The 12,432-nt window shown below is 38.5% G+C and overlaps 2 protein-coding genes across 5 annotated transcripts in view; one reads left to right on the top strand and one right to left on the bottom strand.

Moving 5' to 3' along the window:
- LOC111250217 (uncharacterized) overlaps positions 1-12,099 on the top strand; it is a 26,691-nt gene extending 14,592 nt beyond the window's left edge. Inside the window, exons 1-6 of one of the 4 annotated variants that reach the window (XM_086987048.1) lie at positions 7,171-7,295; positions 9,948-10,108; positions 10,470-10,573; positions 11,022-11,103; positions 11,465-11,518; positions 11,621-12,099. In XM_086987048.1, coding sequence (XP_086843174.1) covers positions 9,977-10,108; positions 10,470-10,573; positions 11,022-11,103; positions 11,465-11,518; positions 11,621-11,743 — 495 coding nt within the window. In that variant the 5' untranslated portion in view covers positions 7,171-7,295; positions 9,948-9,976 and the 3' untranslated portion in view covers positions 11,744-12,099. Of the gene's footprint in view, positions 1-7,170; positions 7,296-8,252; positions 8,394-9,947; positions 10,109-10,469; positions 10,574-11,021; positions 11,104-11,464; positions 11,519-11,620 lie in introns of those variants that run through there. The other 3 variants (XM_086987046.1, XM_086987045.1, XM_022805105.2) reach the window with 3 other exon arrangements.
- LOC111250209 (uncharacterized) lies at positions 1,223-7,074 on the bottom strand. The gene is made up of 2 exons (XM_022805084.2): positions 6,879-7,074; positions 1,223-4,311 (listed from the first exon to the last, which is right to left on the bottom strand). Exon 2 carries the CDS (start codon positions 4,271-4,273, stop codon positions 1,937-1,939), a length of 2,337 nt encoding a protein of 778 aa, XP_022660819.1. The 5' UTR covers positions 4,274-4,311; positions 6,879-7,074; the 3' UTR covers positions 1,223-1,936.
- Positions 12,100-12,432: the final 333 nt, after the last annotated feature.

The following is a 12,432-nucleotide window of genomic DNA, read 5'->3' on the forward strand; positions in this document are numbered from 1 at the left end:
AGCAGATGAACTCTGTGATGTCACTAAGAGCTATTTAAGTAGCCCCCTACTGACGAAATTTACATTGTCTGACGGCAGATCCTCAGTCAGAGTTATAACCACTGAAGTACTCCAATGCACCTAGAAAGCATAAGGGATTTTTTTGGTACGCGGTTTTACTTTGCAATAATTAAACCGTAATTTAGAAATAACTTGATATTCACTAGTATCCTTAAACAAAAATTAATTCTTTTACACCTGGAGCATTTTTGCAGGCAGTGATCGGCACAACAGCCCTGCTTGTGTCTACAGCTCTATGGCAATGCAAATTTCAGCTTTACTGAGTTAAGCAAACATAGAAGATATCGGAATACTTAAAGCCTAACATTTTCAAAACCATACAAACACAGTGCATCAGGAATCCCCAGCTGTTCAAAAAAAATTAGAAAGCGTTGCACTGAATTGCTACAAGTACGTAAAATATTCGTCGATTAAGTGGAGCATTATGATTATATTAACTACACACTTCCCACAGAAATACTCAAGAATTTTGTGTCAAACAATTATGATACACAATATCGTCTATTGCACCTTAGAAAGTCCGCCTCATCTGTTCCACCAATTAATCGTCTTATTTCTAATGAAATAACATTTATAGATAGGAGCAAGTATCCTAGACTTATGTCGTGCATAGTGCATCGTACGTATTGATAAATGTAAGACAAACTGAAATCTGTGCTTGACGCCTAATACGATATTCCTACACTTTTTGCAACACTTTCTCTATATCTCGTGTGCAATTACACAGACATTTTGACACCATTATCACTATTATTATTATTAATGCCGTCAGGTGCAAATGGCTTATTTTTACAAAGAAACTGGAGCGTTATGTTGTGATTTACGTAAATTTGCAGAGAGGAAAAGGAGCCGGATAGTTCATAATATTCTTAAATTGCATTTATTTAGGAACTAATATATACATACATATATTTAGAGATTTATTTATAGAGAAGCAGGATGATATGTGCACATTATCTGTCTCGACAAAACGAATCAATGTCAAATTTGCAAAAATAAGAAGCATGTAACAACATGCAGGGCATGCTACGAACGCTTTGATAAATAAAGATGTCTGATTTAACTAGCATATTTTGCCTACACTATATCCGATTTTGATTAAAACGAAAATCTGCTTTCCAAAGTGCTCGAAGTTTATGTTTCAACAATAAAAACGATAGCATTTTGTCTTTACTGCAGTAATAAGCTGTTCGTTTATTACTAATAACAAAGCCTTAGTACCAGCATTAGAACTCTGATATAATAGACCGATCAGAGATTATCATCAGTGAGTCCGCACGGTTCTCACAGTATAAGCCAACATTGCGTACAGGATACGTTGTAAGAGTACACAGACTCGCCTCAACATTGAGCCCGCATACATACAAATAATATGCAATACGTTAAATTTTCACTTTAATATATATATATATATATATATATATATATATATATATATATATGATATAAAAGCTTCTTTGTCCTCGTTGCACAATTCATCTGCAAGTACTTTTTAAATTCAGTTTTTTTTTATATACATACATACTTACCGATCAAGTAACCTATATATTTTACTAGGCTATTGGTTTTTGAACTATTGACAATGAACATATGAAACAGAAAAAGACGAGGAGCCCTTTTGAAGGCAAGTCATTTTGTAAAGTAGCTCCATAGGATTTTATCTAACTGCGTAGCAACACGTTCCTTCGGTACAATATACATCTTTTTGTTTCCGTACAAGACAATTCCCCTCTTTGTTGTAATGCACAGAGAGAAGCAACTACGGTAAGCAACTCTGGTTATAAGGTTGCCTTTGAACTATTGTAGTTTTTTTCGGAAGCTTAACTTTACCTTCCTTGAAGACTGACTACTCTAGACGATCATTTTTTTGATGTATCTAAACTAATTCAATTTCACGTTTTGTTTTTGTTCGATGTTTGGCCGCAAGCACAAACAGACCCTTTGGAAGTGTGTTCCAAGTTTCCGGTGTGCATTGGCGCGCTGCCAGGCACTCTAACCGTAATACCCGTCGGGGGCTACGTTGGATAATCGGATGGTTGCCAGCATCAAGGTCGCAACAGGCTGCCATGATCGCTCGCTCAAGGATAGGTAGATCTTCGCCACTCCACTGCGAACATAAAAGGCGCATTAGAGTCGTCAGTTCCTGATTTGTAGCTGCTTCAACTTCTTCTTCGGCAGCGATTGCTTCTACAGCTTCTGCCACTTCATCTTCTGCTCTATCCGCCGCAGCATCCGCTTCGTTGTTCTCGGGACCTAGTAAAATGACGATTTCACCCTCGTCAGCTTCGTTGGCCTGCTCATCCACAATGCCTTGCATTCGGCGTATGGCGGCTGCCACATTCGCGACAGCTCCTTCACCACGAATAATAGCGTTGTTAGCAACATCATTTTCTTCACCATTGTCATCGCCACCAATGCCTCTTTCATTAGCCTCATCGGCTTCAGCCATATTGCCCAAGTCATCGTCATAATCATCTTCTTCCTGTTGTGGCAATAGCGGAAGAATATTCTGTAGGGCACCACCGTTGATTTCAATCATCAGGTTAGCCTCAATTACGCGGCCAAGTTCATCCACGCCACGAAACTCGACTAGTTGGAGCCCCTCATCTTCGGCTATATCTAAATCTAAGTTGTCGTCAAATTCGTCATGTTCATGATCGTGATCACATATTTCATGTCCTTTAATTGGCCAAATAAGCTCTTCAGCATCAATGTAATCCTCAAGTGTAAAGTCTAGCCGAGCACCAATATCTACTAGCATACCAACCAGCTCACGAAGTTCTTGGAATGGCGGCGACATTAGCATGACGTCTGCTATATAGCTTAATAGAAGTGACGGCGTTACTTGTGGAGCACGCTTAATCTGCTCTCTCAGTTTGGCTATGTCAAGCTGTTTTAGAAAATCGTCGCACCTTGCCGCTCCGATCTCAAGACACCGCATAGCGCCAAAGATGTCTAGTATTTCGAGCCAGTTAGGCTGAGACTGCTGAACGAGGCGTTTCAAGGAAACTTGAAAAGCGCTTCCAAGAAAGTTTCTATGTGGTGGCTCGATGGTTCCAAACATATCAATAACTTCCGTGAATGTGTTTAAGTATCGAAAAAACCAGGTCTCGTCATCGTAAAGAGTGGACGTACCTTCCAACATGATCGGGCCGACTTCATTGGCCAAGATAAGAAAGTAACATTCGCTTAAAAACCGCAGCATGCGACCTTCTCGAAGATCTTTTTCTAGCATCTCCACATCCTCAATTCTGGAGAAACATCGACTGTCCGGCATATCCGGAAGCCGTTCCAGCCCATTTTGTTGACGAACTTCCACCGCTCTCCGAAAGTACGTTAACCCCTCAGCTTGCAACGGGATGATTTTTTGAATACGTTGTAAGCCGACTTCAAGGAGCTCTAACGCTGTTGCTGCCTGCTCTGCCGTATGAAGGTTACCTGTAAGAAAGAGTTCAACACAGCTTGCATAGCCCCGAGTGGCGGCTGCGCGCAGAGCACATCTGGATACTTGTTGATTGACGTACGGAACACCCGACTCGAAGAGAATTTTCGCCTGAACTGGGAGGTAATCAGTAGTGCTCCAATGTAACGTGACAGCATAGTACATATCCTGCGCCGTTGCATCACGCAGACTTTGACCGTGAGCCACAAGCACGTCGAGCACCTGGCGGATAGCTGTCTCGCCTGCGAATGGGTGCATCGCCAGCCACGACGTCCATGCATCGGGCGTGAGGCCAAGTTTGCTGACAAAGTACTCCACGATCGGAGCGTGTGCGTAATAGATGGCTGTCATCATGAACGAGTGACGAGGTAGAGGACTGTGAGGATCAACACCCATTTCATCTATGAGGAACTTTACTGCCGCGAGATCACCCGTGCGAGTTGCAACTCCCAGCAACGCTTTGCCACGCGTTTTTAAATGACAGAACCGAATACGTTCATTGAGGTAGCGATTCCTCACATCGGGTTCAAGTTTTGCAAGTAGAGCTTGAGCAGTTTGGGATAGCCGTTCTATGGAGGGGCCCCACTGTGCCCAGGGGTGATGACAAGTAGGCTCATGACTGAGCTGCTCTAGGATGGCGTCCTGGTCCTCCTTAACTCGACAATTATTGTGTGGTTCTTTTGTATTAGCCAAGTCGAATAGAAGCTTGTCTTCCGGCGATTCAGGTCCACGAGCGCGTTTTGCAGTTAAGCTTTCCTCATCTTCAGCCATAGCGTTGCGGTGCTTCGTTTTTGAACTTTAGCTCTTCACTGAAATAGAAAATAATACAAATAATAAGCATGATTAATATTTTCACAACTTTGAAATGACCTTCTTAAAAGTATGGGGTAATTAATATTTATAATAATAACCGTTTAGTATAATCCATTTCACATGCACGCATAGATCCAGAGGTCTTACAGATTGCAACCTTACGATCTACAATCTAGATTTAGGATCTAATCTTGTATCTATCCATCTGTCTGTCTGTCTACTCTGCACTAAATATTAACAACCTTGGGCAGCTATTTTTGTACTATTCGAAACACCTTCTTAGGAATTGATACCGATTTGATTTTTTGGCCAGCTAAGAGTACATTGTGGTGGTAGGAACGCCTGCGGGTAATGTAGTATTATTAGCTAACGACGCTCCATCAATTATAATAAGGATAAAGTGCACGCTCATAACAAAACAAGGGCAATATCCTCACACTAAATTTGGTTATAGCTTTCACTTGCGTTTCAATTGTAGCTTTCACATATTATGTAGGTGTATTTTTTGACAGAAAGGTATACGTCCTTCGTCGAACGAACTATAGTCTTCATTCGCTTGTTACCGTTCGCTTACAGACATGTGAATTCTAACGGCACCATTAGACAATACATGCTTCGTGGTTGGGCGATAAGCTAGGTTGGCTGTAAGCAAAGCTGAGAAACGGTATTAAGAAGCAGCTAGGCAGAGATGTGGATCTGCGTATAAACCTATCTTATTGTAAGACACCATAGGATTTATACGTGTATGCTGCCCTTACAGCAGCAGTGATTTAAAAATACACGTTTCCAACGTATCACTTATAAAGAAGGCACGTCATGGTAATATAGGTATTTGAAAAAAATACCAGTTACCACAATTGCCAATGACACGAAATTTATTTGTAGTTTTTTAAAAACAACCTATCGTGCTAAACTCGATATAAGCAATATATACTTTTATAGAAAATGGTCGTATAGGATCGATTCTATAGCCACATTTTTTAGCTTGTATAAAAATTACAGAAATATTCAATCATTTTATGATAATTTCACTGCATAACTTATTACATATATATATTACATATGAATAAACAAATAATTGGACGCATTATGGTAGTATCCAAAGTTTCAGTAAAGGCTTACATATAAAAATTGTTCTATCCACTTCAGCAGCCTCATAGCACTCATAAAACAGGATCTTATAGATTGTTTGTATGAATAAAGGGTATTAGACAGTACTGACATCTGAGATGTATTGCTCCAAAATAAAAGGATATTAGAGCCTCAGAAGACAGTGTGCAACCAGTCTTCATTCTGTCCCAGTGAAAACAGATGCATCTTTTTACAGAACCAATCTCGTTCTTTTACAACAAAAAACGCATTGCACAGTTACGCAGTGGTTAATGTCTTTGACAATGACTGAAGTAATTTAGCAAAATGTAGATAGCAGTGTTTTAGTATGTATTCATTGGTTTGACTAAATTGTCACCAGTCTACCTAGAACGGTGATAAACCACCCACTACTTGCCCGCGGTCATACTCGTCAGCAAACAGAGTTGTCTCTGTTACTGGGTGAAAGGACGGCAAATGGACCGACAAACATGCCCCACATGTTAGTTCGCACTTACTGCCAAACCTAGAATAATCAAGTTCTAACCGAACGCTTGCTTCAGCTAGATGTATGTACACAAGTTACAACAAATAGCTACCTTGTCTCACAGTTTATGAAACGATAGAAAGAAAACTATGCAAAAGATCAAAAGTATAGTACCTACGGGTTTTATCACCCTTTGTTGTCACGACACCTGCTGATGTAACTCGACACTAAAGAAAAGTCCAACTACTTTTAACCATGTAACATAAGAGATGGTTACACATAAGAAAAGTATTATCTTATTAAAGATTATAAATTAGCTTATACTTTCTTATTACATTTGAATTCCACATTCAAACAAAAGAAATAATTACGATATGATAGTGACTAGTAAAACATCACAACACTGTTCGTGGAGGAACGGGCTTATTAAAAACCCTCTCATTTTAAGTATACTGGCTGATTTCGACTGTTGCCTTGCGAATTAGGTTTAAATGCTTGGTAAACAGTAACACACAATCGTATTAACTGAATAAAATTATACATTTAAGATGTAATCATTAATACATCTTAAATCATTAATACAGCAACCTGAAAGTCGCGACTAATTCTTTCTAATAACTTTCTGGCTAATTCATAACATAATATCAAAACCTTCCTCAAAAACAGTATAATAATATCAAAAAATCATAATGCGTCCAAAACCTGTCCATTATGCACAAGATGATTGCTTTAGCTGGCAATTAGACCGAAGCTACGGTGGATATTTTAAACATTATCTCAAATTCACTGCAAATCAACAGATGTGGCAGTAAGCATCCAGATTACTCTGACGTGATACAGATTACCTGTTGTGACGACTGAACTTTGACCAAAGGCAGGTATGGTTTCGCTCCTGAACGGTATCTTTGTACCTAGCAAGGACAAATTGACGTTTCTGCATTTGCTTAATTAAACAATCGAATTAAAAATGCCACGTCGACTACTCACCGTCTAAAAAGACTTGGGATTTCACTCCAGTATATCCGTTTCACAAGAAATTCAACTTTTTTTTACTAGCCGAAGGAGCACACTACTCGAACACTCATAGCTTGCAAAGGTCACAATACACTTTTTTCCTTATAATTTGTTAACTTTTCTGAATACTAACTTACTGCCAACTGCATTAACTGCAGCAGCAGCAGTAGCATTTGAACGGTATTTTTCTTATGCTGTAGTCCAGCTAGCAGACGACATATAGCCCAAAGGGTTTTCTTTTTTGTGCTGCTAGCCTGCTAGCAGACGACGAATATTCCTAGGGCGTTCGAGAACGATAACAATAGTAATACGGTGTAATAAATGAATTGTGTCGATTTAGACATTGGCGGCGTTGCAAGCGTCGATCCTGTTAGGTCAGACGACGACTAGGTATGATTGGAAAAAAGCGAGTCCTGTGCGATAAAGGATAGGAGAAGTAAACCAAAGTTTCGTAATCGATAGCAAATCTGAACGATGCTTGTATTTCCGATATAGACCTTTATGGATGAAAACGTTTTTATTTAGATAATAATTCATATTCGACTCGTAGAACTTTGTTGCTCATTTATGTCAGTAAATATCCTGTACGATATCAGAGGAATCTGTGCTATTCGAACCATTGGTTTCAGAGAAAAAATACCTAGAAGTCGACTTGGCCTATTTTATACAGAAGAGGACATTGAAAATAGCAATGACCCAATGTAGCCAACAAGGTTGTTTTTTGTGGGTAAATCATTTGCCCTACTATCTCAATAATTAATATATATCATTCTTGCGTCAAACATATTCTGCTCTTATTCGACGCGATTCACAGCTTTTTTTTGTTTAGAAGTTTATATTACCAGGCCATATGTCTATATCGAATTTTGCTCAACTTGCGACGGACTTGATAAAATATTGGCTGAAGTACCAACGGAAACTGCAGAAATAAATAATTGTTGTATACCACGTGACTGTGTCAAACAATGGCCTCACAAAACAATATTTCACCATTTACGTTCTACATACTCAATGAACATTAGTTAAATTACCGTATTCCGTAAGTGTGAGCAGCGTATTCAATATATTTACCTAAAGGGACATTTTAATGCAAACTCCAATTCTCTATTTGCACATACTATACTGAAATAAATTTGCTCGCCTCTAAATTAGAAAAATATTCTCACCTCTTGCAGAGACTATCTCTTCTTTCTCTTTAAAATAGCGGAGCTCTTTCGGTCCGATGTTTACAAACAATAGCAACTGGGGCGCCAGCTGGAAGTCGCGGACGCTTGTTCACAAATCGAATGGACAAAGAACTTCACTCTTGTTGCCATATATAAATAAGTAAAGTTCGGCTAATCGCCAAATAGCGCCTAGCTGAATGAGTGGCGGGGCATCTTTTGCTGCCGGTAATTGTTTATTTATTGGGTTTGCTTGTCCGAATTGCGCCGGTCCCAATAGTCGCCGTGGCTCAACAGCCGGAGTGGGGCAGTAGTTTTTATATCGGTACGTATTATCAATTTTTGTCGGTCAGGGACATGTGTTTATGTGATCGTTTATTATAGCTGGCATGTAATTGTGTGACAGATTCTATGCGGTAAAGGTTTGGGAAATTTGAAAATTGTGGCTAGGCTTATGTTTTGAAGGAAAGCTTTTTAACTAAAATGTAATTTACATCAAATACGTTATCAGTTAAAGGCGTGACTTAAACTGAACGGTGCTGCTTAAACTGGTCAGCGATCGTTTGCTTTGATTCTACGTGTAATTCGACGTTTATGCGGGCTAACCAATTTAACAAAATTAACAAAATGGACCCCAGTTCTCCTGGGACTACATGCTTTACCAGAACCGGTCATATAATCTATGTTTACTTGTTAACGCCGTTTGCGCAAAGTACAATTTGTGCAGACTCCAAGCAAGGTTTCTTTGACCTATAAACTACCTTTGCAAACAAAGAATTTTTCAGGTGATTCGATCAAATTCTTTATTATTTTTGATGACGATTGTTTAATGCTCCAGGAATTTCTTTCGTTACAGATGCTAACAAGTATGTATAGGTGCCGTGCAGATTTTTAAATATTTTTGAGATGGTGTTCAGAACATTACTAAGGTACAATATTTACTTTATCGCGATGCAAGTTGCATCCGGAAAAACGTTATTTCAATCGAAAAGCCAGTTCCTACTTGCTCATCAGTATTTAAAAGGACATTGTACCTAATTAGTTCAGATTATTATGATTGCAGCGGTCGCTTTGTTAAGCGAGAGCGATTTGTATGACGTCGCTCCTTTCCAATCACACTGATTTGTGGAACGTCTAACTTACTCGCGAGCCAGTTGACACTGTTCCAAATAGCCATCGTTGTGTCCTTAACGTACTCAAACATCCGAAGACACTCTCAACTGTCGCTGTATAAACATATGAATTCTACGGATTTTATTAGATACATCGAGAATGCTAACAGCAAAAGTTGGTTAATATTCAAAAGGGCTTTTATAAATGTTCTAATATTCGTTACGTCGAGATTACAGTCTAAAATCGTTTTAGACTATGTGCTCGACAACTTCCGAAGAGTCACGCACATTGCGTATGCTTTTGTCAGTTTCGGTTGTCTTTGTTTCTTTCTAGAAATAAAAAAAAACATTACGTTTCAAAAATGCTTACTCTATTTGCATTTAAACACAACCCGAACTAGTTATGAGTTTACGATTAACGGGCGGTCACACTGTCTGTTTTCAATTTGAAACGGAGTCCCATAGTAAGCGCTGCTATATCAAGCGAGCAATATAGTGCAATCGACCCACATCATAAGCTAATAGTTGTTACTATAAATGTTACTGATAACTGATACTAGCCAATAACTTTTACTGATAAATAAGGACAATAATTTCTGACGGCGAAATTCAATGAGAAAATTTAGCTTGTTTTTTGGACACCGTCACCCGCGCCTGCCTCTAATTTTCTCTAAAGCGGTTTCACTGACGGCGAACTTTGTTTCAGCCTTATCACACTGTGCATTATAAACGGGTACTGAATGACTATACGCATATATATATTTTAGGGAGCGGAGATGTTTCGAGCACTAACAGAATGTCGTTAACATGCCTCGGCTACTTCTCTTTGGTAGACCATTCTATTTCGCTGATCATCAAGCAGGCTCAGACCATTGCCAATCCACTACACGCTATCGAGCTTAAACTGCTCATCGAAACAAGACTGCAGGTAAAGTTCATATACAATAGGTGAAAGATATATACAACGAGAGCTTTCAGATGCAACTCTATGTCGGCAGGGCAACGATCTCGGATACTTAATATACATTCTAAATATAATAGGGACAGAGTTATTTGGCTTTTTGAAACGAATAAAGAAGAGACTTGCTTTTTAATAACTAGATGAAATGATTATACCAGTCGGTCAGACACAATTTATTAAACGAGTAAGTCTATAGGTTCGTTCCTCGCTTTATGAACACTGGACTTCAATCCGAGAAAGCTACGGCATGGCATAGATACAGCTCGTAATGATTTCTAAATTTGAGCTGACTAATAGTTTCTTGTATATTAACATATGACTTTCTCAGGACCTAGCCAAACTAAAGGAGCTGACGTTAAGTGAACGTGCCTCGGACGACACTCTCGAAGAAATTATGAGATTAGAGACAGCGTTACATCAAGCTTTAGCAAGGTAAATAACTTGACCGTTTGCAGATTTTTCCAATCAGCAAACGGTAAAGTTATTGATATTTAGATCCGAACTGATTCAATCAGAGTTATCATTAGTTTGTACGAAAATACTATTCCTTTATCAAACTTTTATCTGGTTACTTAATTTTTTTTGTTTGTCGAAATGCACTGTGGGTACAAACTGTAAAACCTATATAACTCATAATAAATGACAATAGAGGCCTCGTTTATGAACAATGACATTGTTCGTTAAAAAGACTTCGAAGATGCTCTTATGTAAGTTATGGCTTATACTCTCCTGATACATCATACCATCAAGGAATATCGTCACTACGTCGTCATATTTTTTTATTATACATACCAAAATGGCTTAGATGCCTGCGCGTTGTTTCAAAGCAACTATTCCTTTTAATACAATAATCTATTATTTACGTTCTTGTCCCTTTCAGATGCCACTTATTTATGGAGAACAGGGAAATGTATGGCAAATTTGTAATTCATAAGCATATGCTCCGCTTCAACGAAACTATAGTAAGTATAAGCCTTAATTGAATTTTTTTCTATGAGTACCATCTTAGAAAATCCTACATAATTTTTGCTCATGATATTATTTAACAACTGATCACACTCAAAATAGCTAAAATAGGGGAGCTTTACACATATATAATATTCAATTAATTCGATAAATTAAAAAAAAATAATAATGCTGGTTAGATCATCGCTCTACATTTCACAGAAATAAGATTTTCTCGATAATAGTTTTCTTTTAAATCAGCCTGCTTGAATAAATTGCTTTTGCAAATAGACAGCTAATGTCTCGACTCTAAGTGTCGTAATGGCTTCAGTTTTTCTTCTTGTTCAGCGATCCGTACTAACGTGTCTATTTCATCAGGATTATCATGTAGGGCCACTGCGAGTTGCAAGCATTCCACAAAGAACAATAAAGGTAAATTGGTCCAAAAGGCTCTATTGTATCCACAGAGCTACTGCATGAGCCACCAGGATAATCCTGCTTAATTTGGTCTACGGCTGCTGTAACTGATTTCAGGTCGAACGATGGAGCCGCCGGATTACACGATTGAGTTATTTTGCAATACCAGTTTTGCTGGGCATCCTTGCCTTCCGAGGACTCCGCACGATCGGGCCCCATATTCGGAGCTTAGATTTATAGCTACGTTTAACGTTAAAATCACTAAGGAAGCGATCACTCTTTTGAATGAAAAAAGTTATCGATATTTATTCAAAGATGTTGCATAATCTTGTTTGTATTCATCAAGGTTAGCACACCGTGAGATTTGCCGAGTAACACCAGTTCAATTATCCATCGCGGTCCTTATACAAGCTTCATCCAAACTTAAAACTAAACTTAACATAAGTTTGGGTGAAGCTTGTCTAAGGACCGCGATGCATAATTGAACTGATGTTACCCAGTAAATATCACGTTATCATGTATCAGTGTCAAAACTGATAAACGTTTGTTTGTTAACCTCAGTGTTTTAATAAAGGTAGAGAAAGTGAGATAAATTACTTTATTGTACTTACTTGGAATGCTCTTTTGATCCATTACAGGCCCTTGTGTGGTAATAGAGCAATTTATGATTTCTAGCCATAGTTTTTATATACAATTTCTAGCACGTATTTAAAACCCGTACAGTCTTTAACTGATAGATAAGGGTGATAAATGGGTTTTAGAGTAAAATTTTTACGTAGAAGTACTGACATTACGAGATACAATTACACATACTGATCAAGTAGGAATGGGCTTTGTTTTAAAGACAGAATTTCCATCCCTAAGAAATCAGCTGCAGCTTGTAAGTGGGGCACTTCAATAGAAGTTACTGGTAGGAAATCATGAGAAGA

The sequence above is a fragment of the Varroa destructor genome, unplaced genomic scaffold (assembly GCF_002443255.2).
Source record: "Varroa destructor unplaced genomic scaffold, Vdes_3.0 BEIS01000004.1, whole genome shotgun sequence".
Lineage (NCBI taxonomy): Eukaryota > Metazoa > Arthropoda > Arachnida > Mesostigmata > Varroidae > Varroa > Varroa destructor.

What these genes read in the sequence shown, in the direction of transcription:
- LOC111250209 (XM_022805084.2), bottom strand. Translation starts at nt 4,273, where the DNA reads ATGGCTGAAGATGAGGAAAGCTTAACTGCAAAACGCGCTCGTGGACCT.